A 26,550-nucleotide genomic window follows, 5' to 3' on the forward strand; every position below is an offset into this window, starting at 1 on the left:
TATCCCTAACCCTAAAGCCTAAACCTAACCCTTAACCCTAACTCCTATCCCTGACCTTAACTCCTGATCCTGAACCTCACCATCACCTTGTCCCTGTCCCTGCATCTGGCCCTATACCTAGCCATCGGACCGTTACCGTGACCCTGTCATTGACCCTGACTCTGACCCTTGCCATGACCCTGGCCCTTTTCCTGACCCCTGATCCTGGCCTGACTACTGACCCTGGCCCTGTCCCTAACTCTTGCCTCTTGCCTAATCCCCTGGCTCTGTTCCTTAACCTAACCCTAACCCCTGACCCTGACCCAGAGTTATTCTATATGGGTGATTGGAGCCTCTTCCTCCTCCTCCATCCTCTTCTTCCTCATCACTACCCTCCTCCCTCCCCTTTCTCTCTCTACTTCTTGTCTCTCTTTGTTGTCAAAGAAATCCCTGTTCAAACACTAGCTCAACACAGTCTAAACAACGACAACTTCATAGGCCACACATGAGGAAAGATATACAGACATTTCATTAAAATATTTCAGAAAAGTCACTAAACAAAAAATACCAGAGTAGACTCCTAAAAACATAAACCCTGAGATGGAGTAAATTCCAGAATTATCATATTTTTGTATTCAAAGTGTATTGTGCTCAACAAAAATTTATGAAGCATAAAATGAAAAGAGAAAGTATACCTACTGATAGATGAAATTATCAGTTACTATCCCTGAGAAACACGAAAAAGTATAAGACATATCAAACAAACACCAAAATGGCAAATGTAGGTCCTTCCTTCTCAGTAATTACTTTAAATCTGAATGTATTAAACTCTCCGATCAAAAGTAAAAGCCTAGAAGAATGGGTTAAAAAAATACATGCTCCAACATTTACTGTCTATAAGAGCATCACTTTAGAGCCAGACACAAAAAAGTGGAAAGTGAAAGGCCAAAACAAGCCATTCTATGCAAATGGTAAACAGAAGAGAGCTGGGGGGCTGAACTAGTATCAGATAAAATGGACTATACGTCAAACCATTACCATGAAACAAATAAGACATTATGTATTGATAAAAGGGTTTTGGAAGATTTCACACTTATCTAGAAGATGTAATAAACATCTAGACCCCAAATAGCAGAGCCCCCACATACATGAGGCAGAACTAAAGGGAGAATGTGATGGTTCTAAAAAAATAGTTGAAGACTTCAGTACCCCTTTCAATAATGCATGGAACATCTAGACAGAAAATCAGTAGGGAAATGAGTGAATTAACACCATAAAGCAACTAGACCTCACAGACATATTCAGGAGGCTACACCCAACATCAGCAAAATATACATTCTTCTTATAAGCAGATCAGACATTCTCCAGAAGAGACCATAAGTTAGGGCACAAAACAAGTTTCAATACATTTAAAAATGTAGAAGTCACACAATGTCTTTTCAGACCACAATGGAATGAAGATAGAAATCATTTACAGAAGGAAAACTGGAAAACTGACAAATATTTGGAAATTAAATCACACATAAACAATGAGTCAAAGAAAAAACATCACAGGAAAATTAGAGAACAAAGACAAATGACAGTAAAAGCAAAATATACCAAAACCTATGGAATACAGAAAAAAATAGTGCTCAGAACGAATTTATACCAGTTACTCCCTAATCTGAAAAAGGTGGAAGATCTCAAATCAGTAGCTGACTCTTACATCTTAAGGGACTTGAAAGAGTGTGACCTAAAACCTAGGAGAAGGAAGGAAATCATAAAGATTAGTGTGATGGAAAATGAAATAAAGAATGGAAAAATTGTATCAGTGAAACACTAGTTGAATCTCAGAAAAGATCAGCAAACTGACAAATCTTTAGCTAGACTGACCAAGGGGGAAAAAAGATGGAAATAAATAAAATCAGAAATGAACATGGGCTGTGTGATGATAAGCAAATACTGAGTAAACACAAAGGTCTTAATTAGCTCTATCTGATCAGAAAAAAAAAAAAAAAAAGGAAATGAACATGGAGACAGTTCTACCGATGCCACAGAAATAAAAAGGATGACAAGAGGTTACTATGAACAACTGACTCTACACCAAACAGATAATTCAGATTAAATGGATAAATTCCGGGAAATACACATATTATGAAAACTGATTGAAAAATAGAAAACCTAATAAAACCCATACTAAATAAATAAATTGAGTCAGCTATCAAAAGCATCTCAACAAAGAAAAACCCAATCGGCTGGCTTCCCTGGTGAATTCTACCAAACATTTCAAGAGGAATTAACACCGATTTTTCTTCAGACTCTACCAAAAAATAGAAGAGGAAGAAATACTTTCTAACTCTTTCTATAAGGCTGGTTTTATCCTAATACCAATACCAGACTAAAAAATCAGAGGTAAAGAAACTACGGGCCAATATCCCTTACGAATATAGATGCAAAAATCCTCAACAAAATACCAGCAAACTGAGTCCAAAAATTTATTTAAAGGGTTACACACTAGGACCCTGTGAGATTTATCCCAGGAATGATTCAACATTAGAAAATCAATCAATATAACACACCATATCAACAGAATAAAGGGGAAAAGCCACTAGATCACCTTTCATAAAGACAGGCAGCAAACTAGCAACATAAGGAAACTTACTCAACATGACAAAGGACATTTAGGAAAAGCTCACAGTGAACATCAAATTCCATGATAAAAGGCTGAAAGTTTTTTCCTTAATCAGGAACAAAACAAGGATGTCTGCTTTCACTGCTGCTATTCAGTATTTACTAGTAGTACTGGCCAGAGCTGTTAGGTAAGAAGAAAAAGGAGGCATTCAAATTGGGAAGGAAAAAGTAAAACTCTGTCTGTTCACAGATGATGTGATTCCCATGGGTCGAAAATGCTGAAGAATCCACAAAATAACTTAGTATCAGAGCTAATAAAGTTAGCAAAGTTATAGAGTACAAAATCAACACTCAAAAATCAGTAGAGTTTCTACACGAAAGCAAGGCACTTCCTGGAAAGAATATTATGGGGAAGGGTCTAGGTGTCAGAGCACATGTAAGAATAAAATACCTGGGAATAAATTTAACAAGGGAGGTCAAAGACATGCACACTGAAAACTACAATATTGCTGAAAGAAATTAAGGAAGACCTACAAAATGGAAAGACATCCTGTGTTTATGGATTGAAAGACTTAATATTGCTAAGATGCCAATACTACTCAAAGTCATCTATAGATTCATCGCAATTTCTATCGAAATTCTCACAGCCTTTTTTGCAGAAGTGGAAAAGATAATCCTCAAATGCATGTGGAATTACAAAGGACATTGAAAAGCCAGAACATACTGAATACAAAGAAAGTTGAAAGACCCACACATTTCATGAGCTACAGTTGTCAAAACAGCATAGTACTGGCAGGAGAACAGACATGTAGGTTAATGGTACAGAACTGAAAACCTAAATAAACTCACACACCTAGGGCCAGCTGGGCTTTGGCAAGGTTAGGAAGAATTCAACAAGTGGCACTGGGACAACTGTGTACTCAGATGCACATGAATGAAGCCGGAACCTTATCTCACACCATATGCCAAAATTTATCAAAAAGGATCAACAATCTACATACAGGAGCTAAAACTGGTAACATTCTTAGAAAAAAACATAGGGATAAAGCTTCATGACCATGAACTTAGGAAGGGATTCTTGGATACGACACCAAAAGCATGAGTAACAGAAGAAAAATTAGATAGGTTGAATTTCATCAAAAGTAAAAAAAAAAAAAAAAAAAAAAAAAATTGTGCACCAAAGACATTATCAAGAAAATGAAAAATTAACATACAGATTAGGAGAAGATAATTTCAAGTCGTGTATCTGATAAGGGTCTAGTAGCCAGAATATAAAAGGACTTCAACTCAACAACAAAAAGGAAAACAACGTAAGTTTTAAATGGGTAAAGGACTTGAATAGACATTTCTCCAAAAAATATATACATCTCTTTCATGACATGAAAATACGCCCAACGTCTTTAGTGTTCAGGGAAATTAAATCAAAACCACTTCACACCCACTAGAATGGCTGTAATTTTTAAAAAGGAAAATAACAGGTGTGGTGGGGCTGCAGAGAAATGAGAACTCTCGAACACTGCTGGTGGTCAGGTAAAATGGTTCAGTTGTTGTGGAAAATATTTCAGTGGTTCTAAAACAGTTGAACAGAGTTACTATATGAGCCAGCAATTCTACCCATCAGTATGTACACAAGAGAACTGAAAACAGGGACTCAGACAAGTGCAAGTACAAGCACGTTCACCAAAAGAAGAAGCAACCCAACACCCATCACCTGGATAAGCTGTTTACATACAAACAGCAGAGTGAAATCCAGCTACAAAAAGGCATCAGATACTGATGACGTTACAACATGGGTGAACCTTGTCCAGTGATATTAAATATCCAGACTAGATAAACCTGCAAGATGGAGAACAGAGACAGAGGATGAGGGGAGAGACGGGGCTCAGACTTCTGTGGGCTAATGAAAATGTTTAATAACCAGATAGAGGGGGTGGTTCCCCTTTATGAATGCAACAAGTGTCACTGAACTGTTCACTTTAAAATGTTCAAGTGGGGAAAGGCAGTCTCTTCAACACATGTTTGAGCTTTGCAAATATTAAATACTCTATATTAAGATAGATTAAAAAAAAGCTTCTTCTGTATAGCACAGGGAACTGCACTTGATATCTTGTAATAATATTTAATGAAAAAATTATGAAAATGAATATATGTATGTAGATGTTAAAAATAAAATTGAAGTTAAATTCATTTCTGGAAAAAAAAAAAAAGGAAGAAATATTGGTGCTGGGAAAATGGGACAGCCACATACAAAAGAGTGAAACCGGGCCACTCTTCCATGCCAAATACAGAAATAAATTCACAGTGGATTAAAGACTTACATGTAAGACCCGAGACCGTAACACTCCTGGAAGAGAAACCCAGGCAGCACACCCTTTGTTCAGTCTTGGTGACATTTACTTTGGGTCTGTCCTTCAGGCAAGGGAAACAAAAGCAAAAAGAAACAAATGAGACTTCACCAAAAGAGCCATGACACGGCAGGCAGGGCCGTCTGCTGGACGGAGAGCACATGGGCTGACTGTGTCTTCTTGCTGATCTTTGCTGATCTTGGGCTGCAACACACAACATTTCTGGCAGCTCTGCATCAGGCAAATTTGTAGATGCCGCTTTTCTGACAGAATTTGCTCATTTTATGTCTTTGTCTCACACTTTCTTAATTCTCACAGAATTTCAACTCCTCCACTAACAAAGAGTATGGCTCACTGCAGGCTCAGGTGCTGGTTAGCATTTTTTAGCAGTAAAATATTTTAAGTTAAGGTGTGTACATTGTTTTTTTAAGACATAATGTTATTTCACACTTAGCAGACCATAGTACAGTGTAAATGCAACTTCTATATGCATTGGGAAACCAGAAAAGTGTGTGACTTGCTTTATTATGATATTCATCTATTGCATTGGTCTGGAACCAAACCTGCAACAGCTCAGAGTTATGCCTGTATTTGCAAATGATATATCCAATAAGGGGCTAATATCCAAAATATTTTTAAAACTCACACAACTTGATACGAAAAGAACAAACAATCTGATTAGAAAATAGGCAGAGTAAGTGAGCAGGCATTTTCCCAAAAACAAGCATAAGGCTGACCAGCACATGAAAAAATGCTCAATGCCACTGAACATCAGGAAAATAAAATTCAAAACCACTGTAAGATCCCACCTCACACCTGTCAGAACAGTTGTCATCAACAAGACAAGAAACCGTAAGTGTTGGCGAGGGTGTGGGGGAAAGGGGGCCCTCACGCACTGCTGGAGGGACTGGAAATCGGAGCAGACGCTGTGGAGAACAGCATCTGATGGGCACTTTTGTGTTTCCCTTTCTAGTAGGTCCCAAAATGGAAAAGACCATCTAGTAGGGAAGCTATTCCATGTGGTTTTAAAGCATTTAGATAAAAAGGAGGGAGATTCGGGGCCAAACGGTTGGTCTTGCAATGAGGAAAAGGCAAACTGTGTTGGAGGACACTGTCCACTCGCTCAGTTTGGCCAGATCACTAACGGTATAACACATGGGCAGAAAGCAGACACCACGGCTCTGAAGCTGGGCTGATGCTGGACCACAGAGGAAGGAGGGACAGCTGAGGGTGACCCACGCTGCCTCGCTCTCTCTCTGGTGCCAAGGTGGGGGGGAGGGGTGTCAGGGTGGCCCCAGGACACAGGGGGAAGCACAGGGGTGGTGGGGCCCCCACCTCTTGGATGTACGGGAGGCAGTGAGGAGAACTGGAGAACTCACTGCCACATCACCCCGCCCCCCTCCAGGTGTCTATTCCCGTTTCTGAGGTGTCCGGGGCTTTCTGCTGCAGGAAGAAAGAGCCAGGAGGCACAGGGCTGCTCTGTCCTGGATTTTTAATTAAAAGGATGGAAGATTTGGACATGTTGGGGAAAGTCGGATTCTGTAGTTTTCACATGAACCTGGGACAAGAGAAAGCTTCTCCTCGTTGGCTTGCCACCCTGGTCCCCACGGCCACGTGTGCCCAGGTCAGGCAGCCTCCTGCCAGGTGCGTGAGACCTCCGTGGCTGGAGAATTTTCGGAAAGCCGGTTTCTGCTTCTCCCCATATTCTTTCTTGATCCTGTTTTATGTCCTCCTGCTTAACAAAGGCTCAGCCTGTCACCTGTGCAGATGTCTCAAGTGGTCGAAGTCCCTCCTCAGTTCCGCACTTATTAGGGGAAGTGATGTCTCATCAGCGTGTATGATGTAAAACCAAATTAGCTCTTGTTACTTGTGTGGGCGTGCCGGGACGAAACCAAGTCTAACCTTGTATTAACAGACGGATCGATCGTGCCTGTCCCACACAGCCTCGTTGACGCTGGACGTGAAAACAAGGCTTTCCTGTACCCACTGCGGCTGGACGTGGTCCTGGAAACCAAGGAATGCGGCTCTGGGGCTGTAGTTACTGCTGTCTGGACGCGGCTCTGAGTAGACACCTAGCCCCTGGGGAGGAATGCTCGCTCGTTCCCCGGCCCCGGCCAGCTTTGTGCTAGTTGGATGTGCAGTTAGTCAACACTGAGGCTGAAATAAAACTCAGTTTAACAAATGGTATCTTCAGCTGACACTGCGGTTTATTTTGCTAGATTCCTATAATAAATGTTTCATGGCTCCATGTTTTTTCCCCAGAACCTTTGAGCCACAAGTGGTTAAAGTCACCCAGTCTGGTTTCTCACCTTGGTCTTCACAGCTGCCGACATTTTTCCATCAAAGAAACTGCCACACTAGTTTTAGGGCTTTATTATGGGATGAAATGGAGAACAGGAGACCCGAGGGAGCGTCTCCAGAGCAGGCTGCAAAGGGAGGGAGGGAGAGAGAGAGTGTGTGCGTGTGTGACCTTGAGGACAGGTCAACAGCGCTCACCAACCTGAGTAACAGAGAGAAAGGGGACTGAGAAAGAAATGAACAGAGTGTCAGGGACCTGTGAGGCCACCCACAAAAGCCGACACTCATTCTGCTGGAGTCTCAGAAGGAGAGGAGAAAGGGTGGGGCTCAAGAGTTACCTAAAGAAATAATGGCTGAAAACGTCCCAAATTAAGCAACATGAACCCCCAGAGTGAAAAAGCTAAAAGAGCCCCAAATAAGAAAAAGAAAAATCAGGCAAAGAAAACATCATAATTAAACTTCTGAAAACTACAAAGTCTTGAAAGCAGAAACTGCCCACAGCCCACAGTGCCCCCCATGCAGGTGCCAGGGGCCATCTCATCAGAAGCCACGGTGGCCGGAAGAAGTGGCACAATGTTTTTCAACAACTGAAATTTCTAAAAACCCATGAATCATAAATTCTACACCCAGTGAAAATATTCTTTGGGATGGAAGAGGAAATAAAAACTGTCTATCGAAGGAGAATGGAATGGGTCACCAGCAAACCTACCCTCCAAGAACAGGAAAAGGAAATTCTCTAGCTGAAAGGAAAGGTTCACAAGAGAAAGTGTGGGCCTTCAGAAAGGGAAAAAGACACTCAGAATGAGTAAAAATAGGGGTAAATAGAATATTCTTCCCATGAGCTTATTAAATCATACTTAATGGTTGAAGTAAAAATGTTAACATCACCTGATGCGGTGCTCAGTGTATGTTGAGAAAACACTTACAACGATTCCACTTAGAAAGTGGGAAGGGTAAAGGGGCCTGAGTAACAGTGTGGGTAAGACCTCGCCACCTGCGGACTGTGGTAAGTTACAATGTATGTTGCAACCGCTAAGAAAACGGTACAGAGTGGTATATCAGTAAATCAACATGGAATCCAAACATTTTCAGGTAATTCACGGGAAGGCAAGAAAAGAGAAACAGAAGAAAAAGAAACAGAGGAAGCATGAATATTAACAGCTTATTTCTAACAGCTCAAACCTGGAAGCAACCCAGTGCTTCAGTGGGCTGAACGGGGTAACAAACAGAGGGACGTCCTGACTGGAGAACACGACTCGGTCATAAAATAGCACACTGTGGGCAACATGCAAGAGCTTGGACTGGCCTCGAGGGAGTTACACTGACTGAAAAAAGCCAACCACACCGTAGGAGTCTATTTATATGGGTCTTGAAATGGTAACATCGCAGAAATAGAGAACAGCCGGTGGTGGCCAGGGGTTAGGGACAGGAGGGTTGGGCACACAGCACGAGGGGGTAGGGGGGTGGGTATGAGATCTGGTGGGAAGGAAAAAGGGGAACAGAAGACAGTGGGGGGAGACTGTGGTTATAAAAGGACAGGAAGAGGGTTCTTTGTGCAATGGGACGGTTCTGTGTCTTGACTGTGGTTGTGGGTACAGTAACCTACACGTGCAACACAACTGCGCAGAACTAAATGCTCACACACAAATGAGAGCATGGGAAACCGACGAAATCTGAGCAACAGACTCCATTTCTATCGACTTCCTGGTTCTGATACTGCACTATATGCAAGCGCCTAGCATTTAGGAGACTGGGGAAAGGCCTCATGGGTCTCCCTATGTTATTTTTGAATTATCTCTTGTAATGGACACATAACTTACATAGAACATTAGTGCCAGGTCCACAATATGATGATTCACTGTAAGTTTATGTTGTGAAATGATCATCATGTTGTCTAGTTAGCATTCACCACCACACAGTTATAATTTTATTTTCCTGCAATATTTTAAGATTTACTCTCTCAGAAACTTTCAAATACAGCTGACCCTTGAACAACACGGGTTTGAACTGCACAGGTCCACTTATACTTGGATTTTTTTTTGATAAATATACAGTTGTTCCTCCAAATCCTCAGGTGCTAAATCCACAGATTCAACCAACCAGGGTACATGTGCTCTGCTTACTCCCTGCACTTGGCTGGATCTGCAGATGCAGGATCCCTGGAAACAGACAGCCCACTCCGGGACTTGGGCATCCGTGGATTCTGGTGTCTGCAGAGGGTCCTGGAACCAACCCCCTGGAGATTCCAAGGGACAAGTGTGTACAACACAGTATTATTTACTATAGTCACCATGCTGTACATTACATCACAAGACTTATTTAGAACTGAAAGTTTGTACCTTTTGACCCACTTCGCCTGTTTTTGTCCACCCCCTACCTCCTGCCTATGGTAACTACCAATCTCTTCTCTGTATGAGTTCATTTTTTGTTTGTTTAGATTCTACATGAGCTCATACGGTCTTTTGTCTTTATCTGACTTATTTCACTTAGCACAGTGCTCTCAAGGTCCATCCACGTTGTCACTAATGGCAAAACTTCATTCGTTTTTATGGCTGAATTTTACATATGTACATAACATTTTATCTATTCGTCCATCAGTGGACATTGGTTGATCTGTTCCCTGGCTGTTGGTAACATCTTATCTATTCATCCCTCGGGAAACACTGGTTGTTTTGTCTTGGCTGCTGTAAATGATGCTGCGGTGAACATGGAGGTGCAGATATTTTTCCAAGTTAGTGTTTCCATTTCCTTCAGATAAAAACCCTCAAGTGGGTCACATAGTCACTTTATTTTTAATTTTTGGAGGAATCTACATACTATTTTCCACAGGGGCTGCACCAATTTACATTCCAGCTAACAGTGCATGAGGGCTTCCTTTCCTCCACACCCTCTCCAGCACTTGCTACCTCTTGTCTTCCATGGACGGCCACTCTGGCTGGTGTCAGGTGATGTCTCACTGTGGTTTAGATTTGCATTTCCCTGATGATTAGCAATGCTAAGCATCTTTTCGTGGGCCTTTTTTTTTTTTTTTTTTTGGGCCATTTGTATGTCTTTTGAGAAAATTTCTATTCAGATCCTCTGCCCAATTTTCAATTGAGTATTTGGGGGTTTTGGGGATTGAGTTGTATGAGTTCTTTATTTTGGTTATTCACCCCTGAGCAGATGCACGGTCTGCAAACACCTCCCATTCTGCAGGCCACCTTTTCATTCTGATGGTTTCCTTTGTTGTGCAGAAGCTTTTTAGTTTGATGTCATCCCTTTCGTTGATTTTACTTTTGTTGCTTTTGCTTTTGTCAGATTCAATAAATCATTAACAAAACCTGTGTCAAGGAGCCTTACCCTTAGTTTTCCTCTAGGAGTTTTAAGATTTCAGGTCCTATGTTCACATCTTTAATTCACTTTAAGTTACTTTTTATGTAGGATAACGGTCAGTCTTATTCTTTTGCCTGTGGCTGTCCAGTTTTCCCAACACTATTTACTGAAGAGACTGTCCCTTCATATTGTATATTCTGGCCTCCTTTGTTGTAAATTAACTGACCACACATGCATAGGTTTATTATTTCTCTTAATACCATATGAACCCACAATTTTCTCTAAATAAAAACTTTTGATAAATGGGTCTTCCAGAAAACCATTCATAAGCCCAATGCAAATACGATTTTCCCTCTTTTGGGGAAAAAGATGGGAATAAATTATTGTGGTAATAATGATTTTCCAGTAAATCACAGCAGAGTCTCTGTACATATTTCTCAAGGAAAAATTCCACATGATCACAACTGGAGCAGAAAACGTGTCCAGAGCCTGTGCAAACTCACTCTTTGTAAGTTCTTAACAGTTACTCTTTAAAGTTGTTGCTAAAAATCAAAAAGGAAGCTGCCCATTAGACACACCTCAAAGAGGTCAGGTGTAACTTCCTCTTTTAAAAGAGCATCAGGTTGCAAGAAATAATCTTATTCTCCTCCTAAAAGTCAGGGACTCAGATTGGCTCAGTCACATGGGAAAAGAAGAAACTTCACGTCCCCATCAGATTTACGAAGCTACAAGTAAGGGGTGGAGACCCATGTAATAATAGATGAATACTGTGTATCACTGTCTGAAACAGAGATAAAGGAGCAGCAGAGGCCACATCGGTTTCCAGGTGTCTTCGTGCTCAGAAATTCTTATGAGGCATGTTATCAGTTTAGCCCAAAGAAAGCAGGGACCCCTTATGTGGCACACACAATGCTGGGGAGACAGAATATTCCTCCATCTCCAGATAAAATGAACCACAGGTGTTTTCCAAGTTGATGCAATCTGTGTAGAAATAATGCCACACAAGGGACCATCTGTCATAAGACATCAGGACAGCAGGAGACAGCAGACTTCCAGCTCTGAGGACGAAAGGCTCTGTTCAAATTTAGGGTCTAAAATAGGTTCTAGAACTATAATCCAAGGTGAGGCTGGGAGGAACAGTGATTATACATAAGCCACGTTACATAAAATGAAAACATGTGTAAATGGACTGAAAGATGCATAGATTTAACACGAAGAGGCCAATGGTAAATAAGACTAAACCTCTTTTTGTTTGTGGTTCTTCAGTCACTTACATACAATTAAAATCAAGCTAAAACATCAGTTATGTTTCATTATAAAGCATCACAGAATTTATGCCTAAAGTCTCATTGCGTTTTATAAAAAGGAGTTTCATTCACTGGCAGGTGCTCTCCTAACAGCCATGTATCTAAGTCACGCCATCACATGTAAATTAATCAGAGAGTCACATTTCAACTTCAGGGCACTGTAATTATTTATTCTAATCTTAACAGAATTTTTACAAATTACAACGAGAAAAGAAATGCTGAGAATGTAAGACCAGCTTAGGCCTCACAGAGCAAAACTGGTTCTTCCACCACAAGCAAAATCCTCATGTTTCTCAGTCAATCACATGCCAGCCAAGCTGTGAGCATCATCACTAAGCTGTGCAGAGAAGCCGAGATCCAGAGACAGGAAACAGTCCATCCCAGGGGCCCAGGAGAAAGCACGGCAGGGCGGTCACAGCCCCAGCTCAAAGCCTCACTCTCCCTACTCCATCCTGCACATGTTCCTAACAAGACGCATCAGAATCAGAAATTATGACTTGAAAAACGTCCATGGCCGTCCTCCAAGTGGTCTGGGTAAGACTTTGTTTTCAGATTTTTTTAAATTTTTCAAAAAAGGTTTCTCTCAGCTGCTCAAATGCTAAGACCACGTTGTCCTCTTCATTTCCACACAGTTCCCATAAAGAGATGCTGGAAATGGAAATACAGGGACAGGTAAAAAGTGCCCATGCTGCTGAGATTCAGGGCCAGAAGAGCTCTCCCTGGGGAGGCAGAGTGAAGTAAACCCCACTAGATGATGAAAGACTGACAAGGAGCATATGTATCTCAGAACCCTGTACGTCCATCCACACAGACCACACAGACGTGCATACGTGCACACACACGTGTACACACATGCATACATGCACATGTGCATGCAGACATATGTATATGCATGCACCCACACACACACGTACACCCACAGGCAACTACCTCTACAAAAAAGCAAAATAATCCTCCCGTGACCTAGAGATGTGAGCAAATACAGAACACAGGGTGTGGTGAATAGAGTAACGGTCCTCCAAAGGGGTCCACATCCTAATCCCTAGACATGCAGAAACTGGTGGGTCACGTGGAGAGTCAGGGCTGCAAATGCAAGTGAAGTTCTAATCAGCTGAGCTTGAGATGGAGATTAACCCGGAGGGACCAGCTGGTCCACTGTTGTCACAAAGGACATCCTAAGTGGAAGAGGGAGGTGGAAGGGGTGACGTCAGAGGGGCCTGACGTGAGCCTCTGCCCCCAGTGCTGCTTTGAGGGCAGAAGGGGCCTAGATCAAAGCTTCTAGAAGCCAGAAAAGACAAACAGACTGTCCCAGAGCCTCTGTCATGCAGCCCTGACACCCTTGCTTTTGCCCAGGGAGACCCCTTTTAGACATGAGACCTCAGGATCGGTAGGGTCATGAAGCTGTGCTGGTTTAGATACACCATGTGTGATCACCAGTTACAGCCGTGTAAGAAACTGACATGAGGGTGACAAGAATGGAGAGAGGAAATCCAAGAAAGGGCAGTCTGGCTGGGCCAGTCAGGGGCTAGGGACACTGCATCAGGCTCTGTCATTCGCCTGAGGCCCAGCGTCTCCCTGGTGTCCTCACGGACCCACAGATGTAACATGACATACAGGTTCCCACTCACTGTTCCCGGCTCTCAGCCCCCACACATCCTCCTCACCCCCCGCATCACCTGTGTGTCATTAACTATAACAGGAACCTGGGATGTGGAGCTGAGGCTGCCAGGGTCTAGGGGTTCTTGAGGCTTTGAGCTTTGATGCCTGTTGGTGCCACGTGTCTGGGCTGAGGCTCTGGGCCGGGTGAAACTTAATTTCGAGTGGACTTTGGAATTAGTTCTATTATAGAAACAATGCAACAGTGTTGAGGAAAACTTCTGCAAAGTCCTTGGGGAGCTGAAATGTTTGGCACCTGAGAGGCTCAGTGGCCCCTGGAAGTACAAGCTCAACATTTTTCAGGTTACCATTAACGTATCGGAATATCTGAACTCAGTATTTAAAATGCATCACACACCTGATAGACTGAATGGTGAGGGCAAAGTCCTTCAACAACTGATAGGCAGCTCCTTCGTTTATCCTAAACAAAACAACATTTTGAAAATTAATGCTATAAAAAATCACGGAATCTCTCATTTCATATTGAAAAGTTGGGTTTGTCAATAACAGATAACTTGTCAGTCGAGATGTATTGACCAAAATACTTTCTGCCACAGACTCCCAAACGATGACCTAATCCGTGGGAAGGAGGGTTGTGAACTCAAGAGTCATGAGTACCACAGCACAGCTCATCCAAGAACATGGGAGGCTGACCTCGGGAGAAAACCCAAGTGGAAAAGATAGCATCAGGAGAGTGAATGGGGCCAGTGAGTCAGAGAAGAACCCAGTGGATTACTCACTGGTGTCACAAGTTTATTCACAATAATGAGTCACACTTTCAAAAACAATCAACATTGCTCAAGAGGGCAGAAGTTTTAAATACTTGAGTTCAACAGAGATTGTTCCAAATTTTATGTCAAATGCACTTTTAATTTCTGATGGTGTAACAGAATGTCCCCCCACCACACACATCAAGGTGCTTGGTGGCTGGGCCAATTCCTCCACTCCCAGTAAGTCCCAGAGGGTCTACCCCTGAATACAGTTTCTGAAAATGGTTTCCCTGCCAAAGAGTTAAAACAACTGCCATGTTCTCAGTCCTCAGACGTGAATTATATTTTTTATGTACTTTTCTCAAATAACAGTGAGCACAGCAGTATTTATTAGTTACGAGGTTTTGAAATATTTAATAATGAATAAGTAGGACAGTAATAAATAAAAATACATCTGTGGGGATGTGTGAATGTTTCTGTTTGTGGCATACAGCTTTATGTCAAGTGAGTCAGCCTAAGTCCCAAGAGTCTGCTGGTCAACCACAAATAACAATACCACCAAATGTACTATTTTCTCCTGCCATTAGTCCATGAGAAAAAATTCTAGTATATTCAGCATGATGAACCCATGCTTGAAATTGTGAAAAGGCTTTGGTCTAAAATTCATTGTGGTAATTCATGAGATATATGAAGACATGGAGATGGAGAGGGATATATAAACAGAAACAGAGGCAGAGGTGGGAATGACAGGTGGAGGCAGAGGTGGTGGAGATGGAGATGAAAGAAACAGATGCAGATGTGGACATGAATGTGGAAAGACATGGAGACAGAGGGAGAGGTGGCAATGAGAGAAGCAGGGGCAGCAGTGGAGGTGGAGACAGGGACAGAGACAGACATATGGTGGAGGCAGAGACAGAGAACAGATGGTGGAGGTGGAGACAGGGACAGAGACAGAGGGACAGAGAGGTGAAACACACCTGTTGTCTTGGACTAGTCCCAACAAGGAACCGTGCTTGTAGAAATCAAGTGCATAAGCGTTGAGCGGCATCCTCCTTCCTTGGTTATCAAGTCTCTGGGGCCACAGCACAGGAGCCGAGATATTACTGATACCGATTGTGCACCGAGTGACCTGAAGAAATAAGATCTTCTTAATTTGTCATTTATGTGTAAAGAATGTTTATGATTTCTTACACTGTGCTTTGTGGTCATGTCCTTCACAGTGAAGGGAGAGGGTGTCTTCCAGACGCAGTGCGCTGGTGCCTTTCCAAGCAAGACTACGGGTGGTTGGCTCCACCTACGAACATCACTCTCACAACACATGAATGAAAACTTCCACCATCCAGCCCCTAGAATAAAGCAAGACTCACCAGGAAAGAAAAGCTACTTGAAAATTTTGCCCTTAACCTAATTGGTGAAGGCAGTATCTCTGTAAGTGGGCCTTCAGGGAGCTGGTGCGGCCTATGTTTCCATAGAAGGGACCCGCTGATCTGAACAATGGCAACACTTCTACAGCCCAAGGGCCGGAATGCAAGGGGAGGGTGGGAAGATGCAGGGAAAGGAGAAGAAAAATAAGAAGAGGAAGAACGCATCAGTAGCTCTCCACATCTGCGCATTTCTTGGAAACTATCCAGGGTCGAGAACTCCAGACACAGCCAGGAGAGTGCACAGGGGGCAGAACGAGGACTGTCTAAATGCCTTGGGAGTCACTTAGAAAGTTATTATTATTAAAAGTACTTGGAGCATTCTTACTCCATTATGGTCCAGAAAATCGTTTTGACCCCAAAAATCCAGAAGATTCACACTCACAGGAAACTGATGCCCAAGTGTCCCAGACCTCCCTGGTGACCCTGTGAGCAACAGTCAAGATGAGAAACAGACAGAGATCTTCACCAGGAGGAGAACAGAGCAGCAGGTGGTTTTACATTCACACTGCGAACACCATGAAGTAGTGCAAACAGAATAGAGCTTCAGGTCACAACACGGATGCGTCTCACGGCACAGTGCCAACTGCAAAAAAAGCACCTTCCAGGCGACCACAGTAAGTGTTCCTTCACTTTCTGTAAAATTCAAAAGCAGCAAAAATAAAAAGTGATTTTGGAATAGGACATTTTAAAAGGAGCATGAAAAACACCGAGTTTAGGGTAGTTGCTATCCTGGAGAATGAAACAGAGGAGGAGCACACGGGTCCTGAGTCCGTGGCTGTTCACCATAGTTTGTTTTGGTTTTGGTTTAATTTTTTTGATTGAAGTCTATTCAGTTTACAATGTTGTGTCAATTCCTGGTGTACAGCATCACATTTCAGTCATACATATACCCACATATATTCTGTTCCCGGCAGTGTGATGCTTTGTGGCTTTTCTACACACCATTTAAAGATGTGCACATACAGGGGAAGGGGAAGGCAGAGCTCAGAGCACGTGCCTAGTAATCACAAGGTCCTGGGTTCAATCCCCAGTATCACCATTAAACCAAATAAATAAATAAACCTAATTCCATCCACAAAAATGATGTGCATGTGTGCATATTTGGTATTGCACTAAAACGTGACAAACAATAAAGGCCAGGTTTGAAGGCTTACACTAGTAAATCTGTACCAAGTGAGCTGGGAGAGGCAAAGGGCATGAGACACTCTGGAAACATTCCCTGCTGCCAGACACTTCCCAGTGGGTGCAGTAGGAAGGACCCTTCTGAGCACACCGCCAGCAGCAACTGGGGGTCCAACTCAGCTCCTGTCCTGTCCTTCGCAGTCTCCTAATGGATGGTGACCACATGGGGGTAAGACACAGACATTACATCCTATGAGAACTGTCTGCGTCCCTCTAAACCCCAGGGAAGAGCTTGAATGTGGAAAGGAAGCAAAAGTGAATGGCACATCCTGTCCCTCAGCCAGACTCACTGTATAACAGAGAGAAGGGAAATGATCCAACTTAACTAGTAATATGATGTCTTTTTTAATGTGGTTGGCTACAAACCTCTTACATGAGTAATTAATTGTAATCATACACACAAACTACGGGGGTGGGGGGAGCTTCATAAAAGCACTGCTCTTGTAAACTAAAGTGCAGTCCTTTATTATTACTTTGCCAGAATTCCACATTCTTCAAGGGCGGTTTATTACAAGGCACCAAACCAACGGGGATAAAGACCTATGCAGCCAGCTCCAGAGGGCTTCACACAGGATCTGAACGCTGGTCTCCAGTTTGTTTCTAAACCATGCACCTTATCAGTAAAAAACAAACAAACAAACAAACAAACAAACAAAAAAAACCTCCTTTTCTCACCTCTTGTTTCATGAATGCTTTTTTCTCATTTTATAAAACAAAGTGTCTCCCCTAACTTACTATGATACATTTCCTTGGGATTTGAAAACGTGCTGAGTAGCAACAAAGGACAAGCTTGCTTTCTTACTGAGAAAGTGGATGGCTTTAAAGACTGTTTCAAACAATCTTTAAAAATTAGGCAGTTTCCAATTACTTGTATTCAACAAAATTGAAGGTGAATCTAATCAAGTTGTTAATTAGGAGAAGATTAAAATATATCTTTACAATCAATTGTTAGGTGATTTGGGGCATATAGCTCATAAGGCATTAGAAGAATTGTTTATTACTGTTATAACGACAATTACTCCATTCTCAGCTACTGAACTATTTGAATAAAGTTTCTCAGAATCTGAATTAAGATTTGATGCTGGAATTCTGTTTCATTCTGAAAACAAGTAAATATTCATCCACAGTTACACGGACTAATTAAAAAAGAAACGGCCTCATTCATCTCATTAATACACACCTTTTCAATACAGTATTAACATTACTTCTAGTAATTACTTCTCCAAATTCGTATTATACTTACGTTTCTGTGGCCAACTGAAAATAAGTATTACATTGAAACTGTATTCTACTTAAGTTAAGAAATATAAATGGTATAGTAACTTCATGTTTAAAAATTTGTTACATTAAGGTAAAAAATATGGGGGAATGCAGAATCTAAACATAAGAGAAAATTTAATTAAATCATTAAATTTTATTCTGGACTGTTTTTTTCATGTGTGTGTGTGTGTGTGTGTGTGTGTGTGTGTAGAAAAGGGAGCCCTCATACACCGTTGGTGGGAATGTAAATTGGTGCAGCCACTATGGAGAAGAGTATGGAGGTTTCTCAAAAACCCAAAAACAGAACCACCATTGAATGTTTTTAACTTGCAAGTTATGGGTGTTAAAACACTTTAGTATTTATATTCCATTTTATCCATTTAAAAGAATGATGCAATGCTATTATTTTAACACGTCAACATTTATCTGAAGATGGAACCCAAATCATCTGAAACTGTTTAAATACATGATAAAAGTATGTGTGTCTATTTAAAATTCACAAGGGTCCATATAACATTTCAAAACTCCTTCCAGTGACACTGGATTATTTTACGTGGCAGAGGACTATCTGCTTCTGGAATAGAATGGAGCTGAGACACTGTAACATCAAATGTGACAAAACTTATTTTCTTTCTCAGATTTTGAATTAAAGTATAAATTAAATTTCTACAAGTCTATTCCAACATTCGAATGGATTATCCAGCATATCTGAAATGTATCTGGTTCTTTATACTCCATTTCTGACATCTGAGATCCAGAATATATGGGATTAACAGCACCTACAGCAAGACTGGGAAGCCTGAAGGTCGTTTAACGTGCTCTTTTCACAGCAAACCCGTGTCAGTCTCCAGAGAAGTGCTGGTCCTGGATTTCTGTGTAATGGGGCAGGGGTCCTCAGGCCAGAATGAGAAACAAATCGCGCCACTTCCTGGATATTTCTGTTGCTACACCTGGATTTTTTTTTTTCAATTTGGAGAATTTGAAGCCCTTGCTAAACTGCCTACAGCTATACATCCAATTCTTTCTTGAGACTTTTATTTATAAGCCCCATTTTCCACTTACATGGTCTGGAGTTTCTGGATGGAGCAAATCAGCATCAGAGTTCCCAGAGAGACAAGCAAATGGAGAAACGGCTCTTCTCCCTTCCTTGCAGCTCAGCAGGTGAGACACGAGCTGGGAGTCCTCGCACTCTTTACCTGTGAAATCTGACCACAAGAGATTGGATAGATCAGCTTTTAAAATTCAGCCAAACTACCAGGCTTGATGCACCTGCTCTACACCATACTGCTGGGGGGGACAGTCGACTTCCCAGGGCCGACGTCGTATGAAGACCGAACAAGACTGACCACAGTGACTGGCACATGTTGGCACGTTCAGTAAATGTTAGCTACTAATGTCCTTATCAGTATCATAGAATTTTTTTGATCAACAGGTAATTAAAGGCTAAATTTAAATTCTTGCCCTTTCAGCCCAGAACTGTTGTTATCACCTTGGTACCTTCTCCCACCTTACTTAGGTTTGACCTCAGAATCTTTCTAGACAGGGTGATTCAGGCAGCCACCATCAGCAGCTTTGTAAACAGTGTATGAGAAGACCTATTTTTTTCCATTTCCAGTTTCATGAAGCACCAGATGGTGCATCAAAGTCAGCTCTGCTTTGTGACAGAGGCTACATCCACACACTCCTGTGCTGCCTCCTCCGGGAAGCCCACTGCTATCGTCTGCTTTTGAACATGCTGCTTCCCCCACCTTAATGTTGCCCAGGGAGCTACAAGTCCGCTTCCCTGACTTTTTCCAATGGAGAATGTGACACTGAAATGAAACCAGGAAATTACTACCCACAGTTCTACCCTCTCCCTGTATCCCCATCCCTTTCTCCTTACTTTCCCCTGGGAGATTTCCACCCAACAGATCATGAAAAATAAGAACAAAGATTAACAGTGTTTACTGTGGGCTGGGGCGCTGTTTCCAGTCACATGCGTTAACTCGGTGACTTAAAGCTCACCTGCGCCAGGGGGATGACGTTACCATGGGCTGGGCGCTGCTCCCAGACAGTCACATGCATTAACTCGGTGACTTAAAGCTCACCTGCACCAGGTGGATGACGTTACCATGGGCTGGGCGCTGCTCCCAGACAGTCACATGCGTTAACTCGGTGACTTAAAGCTCACCTGCGCCAGGGGGATGACGTTACTCTCTCTTACTATCTGCGGAGAAAACTGAGGTGTGAATATGGGGTCACTGGCCTGAGGCCTCACTGCTAACTTGTAGCTAAGCCGGAGTTTGGACCAAGTAATCTGCAGAGTTGACGTCCAAGACCACCAAGCAGAGTGCCTCCCAAGAAAGAAGTGGCAGGAGAGTCTCCAGTGTCTCCTCCTCCCACGGGCACTTACTCCATTTTCCAGGCTTGAACCAAAGGCAACCTTTAATTAAGATGGCTTATAAATGACTCTATTCAATTTCATTCTCCATTGTCCTTTATTTAACTTCTAATAATCATACCTGTTTTTTCTTGAGAAAAGCAGAAGGGATGGATCCCCTTGTCCTCAGGTGGACTGAGCTTTCCAGGGCTCTGCTCTTCATCTGGGATCGAACAGTCTAAGGCAAGATGATTCAGCCTCTAAATTGTTCCACAGCAGAGCTAAGACCCACTTACCTATTTTTGACAATGGGAGCTGATGTTCCTGTTTCATGTCCGCCAATTTGGAAACAACCAGCAGGAAGGAGGCAAAGCCCTTGGTGACGTTCATGTTATACTCATCCAGGGCAGCCTTAAAGTCCTCGGGGAGATCCTCCAGGAACACCTGCATCGGCAAGGAGATCATCAAGACAAAACAAAACTGAAGGCCCAGTATTTTTCTCAGAGAGCTCTACAAACCTTCCTTGAAAACTGGAAGTTTGGAAGAAGGGCAAACAACAGCACAATATAATCCTACAGTTATCCATCTATTCAGTAACGTAACTATTTCATTCTTTCATCTGTGAAACTAACTTGAAACTCATTCTTCTGTTTCTGTGTATGTTATAAAAACCAATACCTCTACTTGTAAATATTTGCTTTTGTGCTACTTAGTGAAAACAATCTTTTAAATAGAAGGATGCCCTCAAATGACAGTGGACTTGGGAATATTTCAAAGAATCTAGTGGCATGTCTGGGGAGCAGCAACCACAGAAAGCCCCTCTGAGCCTGGAATGCAACTCACCTGATTGTGAGGGTTTTAAACTCACACTGGATTTGTCTTGCTAATATTTTCTGATTATTCTTCCATCTACAGTCATGGAAGAGGCACATCTCTAATTTTTTCATGATGTCCTTGTCACGTTCTGATGTTAACTTTAGGCTTTGCTTTCTCTTTTGGTATTCCCTAGAAGAGTCTGTGAAAACCTGGTGTTATTACCATACACTGCACATAAAAATAAACTCAAAATGGATTCAAGACTTAAATGTAAGACCTGAAACTGTAAAATTCCTAAGAGAAAATACAGCAACATTGATTTTGGCCGTAATTCTGTTAACGTGACACCAAAAGCACAGACAACGCAAGTGAAAACACAAGGGGGGCGACATCAAACTGAAACCTTCTGCACAGCACAGGGAATAATCAACAAGGTGAAAAGGCACTGCTGGAATGGGAGAAGATACTTCTAAACCATCTACCTGCTAAGGAGATAAGACACAGAAGAATCTAGTACAGCCCAACAGCCAAAAAAGGGGGCAAAGGACTTGAACAGACATCTCCTCAAAGAAGGCACCCCAGTCCCCGTCACGTATGTTAGAAGGTGCTCCACACTAATCATCCCTCACCCTCAGGGAGACGCAGCTCAGAACCAGAGTGAGGCGCCACCTCACACCTGCCAGAAGGGCCGTCACCAAAAGACCAGAGGTTACAAGGGAGGAAGAAAACTCGGGTAACAGAGGATTTGTCTTTCTCTGCCTTCTTTTTGTTCTTCTTAGCCACCTTTTACGAAGATCACCTGGTACAACCAGCCCGCCCCACTCTCTCAGATTCCAGTGAAACACGTAAGTCATCGTGTTTGATGCTGATTCAGTGACAAGGAATCGTGATCGCAGAAAGTGTTGCAAATACAATTGGATGAGTTGCTCTGTGTGTGTCAAGTGGTAACTTCCTAGGTGCCTATTCTAGTATTTTTTTCAGTGAGGACATCACGGTTCACAACATACACTTCCTGTCTGAAGCCCTACCTCAAGGTAAAAAGATCCTAAAAGAACCACATAGTCAATGAGAACTATTAGTTCATTTCATGTATAATTACCTACATTTTTTCTTTAGCCACTGACTGCTATACTTCTATACAATCATATGGAAAACAAGATCAAATTTTTTATCCCATTCTCCTCAAAGCGTTTAATCTTTGGATAGATTTATAGAGACGTGAATTACAGATTAAATTGATTACACTGTTTACAGAACGAACAAACTGTTACCCTACAAAACAAATGAATCCTATATTAATAAAATTCTGCTGCTGAATCATTTATGGTAGGATCTATTTAATTATCTTAATTATTTAACATTAACAGGATCATAAATTTTACCTTTGATTGATAAAACTTGAGATTTGCATCTTGGAACTTTGCTGGAATATATCTTCTTCCAAACAGATGTGCCAAGACTAACACTAGCCTTTCCATAACATCTTGAGAAAAACATTTTGAGCCTATACAGAACAAAGTGACTTGTTATATAAACATAAAAAGTGGATTAATCCCATTTTTAATGCTTAAATTGAATGTTATATTGCACTTTATTTCATAGAAACTAGAAATGCGTAACAAATACAGCAACTAAGGAATCTCTAAGGACAGTCTTACTCCTTCTTTGTCCTTCCAGCTGCTCCTTCACCTCTGCATCAGACCCTGTCCTCCAACCACTAGCTGCCGTGTCTCCTTACCTGAACTCCTCCTTCTTCAGTCTGTCATCAGTTTTCCTAAAGCATGTAATGACCACATCTCCCCTCCTCGAAAGTCTCTGATTGCATCTCAGTGTCTCATAAACAAAATCCAGTCTCCTGAGTCCAGCACTTAAGGCTTTCCAAAAGTCACCCACCAAAGACCATCTGGCCCCTCCCTGCCTCACCTGCCAGCCACTCATGTCAATACCATCAGCCTGAGTCATTCCTTACCCTTCACATCACGTGAGCATCACATGCAGTGTTAAGAAATGCTACCTTTAAAAGCTTGGGCTCTGGAGTCAGTCTGCTCATCTTCGAATCTTGGCTCAAGATTTGGGGACCAAGGCAACTGATTTAACTTCTCTGTGTTTCAGTTTCATTATTTATGAAATTCCATGTTACCTGCCTCACAGAGCAACCCAATGTTCAACCTCCACGTCTGTAACTGCACACGCCCTGCCTCCACCACACACAGCAATAAACACAACCACACTTCTTACTGCCTGAAATTATTTCTCCTCCTACAGAGCCTGTGGGAGACAGAATTTCCTGAGCATCCTTGACTCACAGAACACTGCACATTCAGAGCCTAGTGACACTGTGCAAGGGACATCATTCCTGCCAGTTAACAACAGAAGATAAAGTCAAGTCATGCTGTGGAAGGCACTGAAATCACCAGCGTCAGAAACTATAACAGATTTAAGGACAAACGGAAACATTTCTCTGGGAGACGTTGTTTAAAGATCTATGGTTTAGTTATAAAAATCAAAGGCTTTCATAAAAACTATGTTAAATGAAATTTCAGGTAGAAATTGCAAGTGGAATTCAAAAATTTGCACGTGATATTGCCAAAAAAATATTTGGGGGAAAACAAGATGCCAGATTGTGCAACTGACATGATATCAGCTGTCTAAATACACTGTACAATTATTCAAAGAAAATATTCACAAATATCAACAGTGAGTATTATTTTTAACATAAGGGTTTTCCCTGTCCTTTTTCTAACATGAGCATATATTAGATTTAGTCGGAAAAGATATTTATGAAAAAAATCATATATTAAAATGTTCTGAATCCTGGAGTCAAGGGATCTCCAAAATTAGTAACTCGACATTTTTCGACAGCTGCCACAAAATGTAGCTGTCTCCTATATAATCTATATTAGTAGGCATATACCACTTTATTTTATCTAATTTGGCATCTACATTATCTGTTCACTTGTATTTTCCTTGTAGAAACAGTATTCCCAACGTGCTAGCTTCTCCACAGCGCCCGGTGCTGCTTTCAGACCACACGTGGAACACCAAGCTTACCTCTCCTGGTTGGCTGACACAGGTTATGGAAAAGGCCCTTTACCAGAAAACTGACGAAAACAAGATTGGAAGGCTCGTGATAGTGCAAGTGTGACACCAGTCCAGCAAACCCCATGGGGTTTCCTTCTCGGTCTACATAGCCCTAAAGAACAAGAATCATTTATCAGTTTGACTGCATTCACCACATACATGAATTAATAGATAACTTACTAAATGCCACTTTAAAATAGTACTTAATACCCATATGAGAAAGACTAACAATTACTACCTGGCCCAGCCTTGAGAAGTGTATCAGTCACAAGGAATGTGAGTCACTGAACAGTACCTGTAGGGACTGGAGCCAGCCCAGCCTGCTGAGGATCAGAGCCAGCACCAGTCCTGCTTCAGGGACAGACAAGCACAGTCGTACCTCTTTCACCAGGAACTGCAGTGAAAACAGGAAGTAGAGTTTCAGCATCTCCAGGGCTCGCGGCTGTTTGAAGGCGAGCAGTGAGTGCTTCAGCACCGACAGCACCTGCGGAGGTGAGCGCGTTCATTCGCACCACGCTCGTGTGCGGCACAATCACGAAAGGCAGGTGCACAATTGACACTGACATTTACAATAATGCATCACTATGAAATGAGAGAGAGATGCACAGAGTGGTGAAGAATTTCAGGGAATCGAAAAGTCCAGCAGCAGAACTGACATTCACATGGCATCACTACGGAGCAGAACTCAAACTCTGAGAGTGTGTCAGAGATGTGGGAGGCAAATTCACGTGTTCTCTCATAATGAAGAAAAACAGCAGTGGAGAACAGGACGAGGGTTTTCTACTTAAAATAACTTCTCTGAAAAAGAAACAACAAATTAAAGCAGAGGGAAGTATCGAAGATCTAACTTAAGAAACCTTTTCCTAGTTCCAAAATGACCTGAGCACTGCACAGTGCATGTGTACTTACTAACATCACTGGATTGCGCACTGAAAGATGGTTACGACAGCAAACTTGATGCTAGGTGAGTGTAACCCCAATAAAAACACCTGAGCATGAAGACAGAAAGTCCTCATCATATAATAAGGAAGACATCAATCAAAATTAACAAGGACCCACAAAATAGAAAACCCTGGGGAAAAGAATTTAAAGAATCTTGAGTTCTACTTATTATGAAAATACCTTTCAAAAATTAAGTTGAAATAAATAATTGTTGTCAGACCAACAAAACCTAAGAGAGATTATTGCCAATGTACTATGGGAAAATGTTATGTAAATTTTCCAGACAGAAGGAGAGTGCTAATTGATTAATTTGATGGTTAATTTTGTGTGTCAATTTGACTAGGCTTACAGGATGCTCAGATAGCTGATAAAACATTTCTGGGTGCGTCTGTGAAGGTGTTTCCAGAAGAAGAGATGAGCTTCTGAATCACTACTAAGTAAAGATGATCACCTTCACTGGTGCACATGGACATCATACAATCCATTGAGGGCCTAAAGGAAACCAGAAGGCAGAGGAAGGGTGCATTCCCTATGAGGGAGCCGAGACATCCATCTTCTGCCCTGGGACACTGGCGATCCTGGTTCTCAGGCCTTTGGATTCAGATTGAATTACACCACTTAGAGGCTTTCCTGGGCCTCTTGCTAATGGATGACAGATCATGGGAATTTTCAGCTTCCATAAGTGCATAAACCATTTCCTATAATAAATCTTGTATTATATTTATGTATCTTTGTGATTCTGTGTCTCTGAAGAAACCTAATACAAACTTGGACCCACACAAAGGAATGAAGACTACTGGAAATGGTAAATATATGGGTTAGTGTGAAAGAATTTTTTCCTCAATTTTTAAAATGAGAAAAAGACCAGAGAAACAGTGAAATAATGTATTTATTGTGGAGTTTTAAACATATATAGAATAACAAGTATGACAGGAACAGCACAAAGGATGGTAGGGTGAATCAAAGTGTACTAATGTAATGGTTTTACATTATTTGTGAAATGGTATACTTATATATGAAGGTAAACTGTGATAAATTAATAAATTAAAATGCACACCGTATGTCCTAGAGCAACCTCTGAGAAAATAAACCAAGGAATTATAGCTAAGAAACAAATAGTAGAGGGGGGTGGGTATAGCTCAGTGGTAGAGCGCATGCTTTGCATGCACAAGGTCCCGGGTTCAATCCCCAGTACCTCCTCTAAAAATAAATAAACCTAATTACCTCCCCATCACCAAAAAAAAAAAAAAAAAAAAGCTGAGAAAAAAA

General features: G+C 41.8%; 1 protein-coding gene and 1 non-coding gene across 4 annotated transcripts in view; one reads left to right on the forward strand and one right to left on the reverse strand.

Moving 5' to 3' along the window:
• The first annotated feature begins 1,898 nt into the window (after positions 1–1,898).
• LOC141574292 (small nucleolar RNA SNORD44) lies at positions 1,899–1,959 on the forward strand. Its single transcript, XR_012501202.1, has one exon. It is a non-coding gene; the product is annotated as a small nucleolar RNA SNORD44 (small nucleolar RNA).
• A 9,850-nt stretch (positions 1,960–11,809) lies between these two features.
• LOC141574282 (putative ATP-dependent RNA helicase DDX60) overlaps positions 11,810–26,550 on the reverse strand; it is a 103,690-nt gene continuing 88,949 nt past the window's right edge. Inside the window, exons 3-10 of one of the 3 annotated variants that reach the window (XM_074349052.1) lie at positions 24,635–24,823; positions 24,310–24,451; positions 22,641–22,762; positions 20,739–20,886; positions 19,146–19,288; positions 15,195–15,346; positions 13,866–13,928; positions 11,810–12,499 (exon numbers count right to left, since the gene is read on the reverse strand). In XM_074349052.1, the coding sequence (XP_074205153.1) occupies positions 12,400–12,499; positions 13,866–13,928; positions 15,195–15,346; positions 19,146–19,288; positions 20,739–20,886; positions 22,641–22,762; positions 24,310–24,451; positions 24,635–24,766 (1,002 nt within the window). In that variant the 5' untranslated portion in view covers positions 24,767–24,823 and the 3' untranslated portion in view covers positions 11,810–12,399. Of the gene's footprint in view, positions 12,500–13,865; positions 13,929–14,624; positions 15,347–19,145; positions 19,289–20,738; positions 20,887–22,640; positions 22,763–24,309; positions 24,452–24,634; positions 25,224–26,550 lie in introns of those variants that run through there. The other 2 variants (XM_074349050.1, XM_074349051.1) reach the window with 2 other exon arrangements.

The sequence above is a fragment of the Camelus bactrianus genome, chromosome 20 (assembly GCF_048773025.1).
Source record: "Camelus bactrianus isolate YW-2024 breed Bactrian camel chromosome 20, ASM4877302v1, whole genome shotgun sequence".
NCBI lineage: Eukaryota > Metazoa > Chordata > Mammalia > Artiodactyla > Camelidae > Camelus > Camelus bactrianus.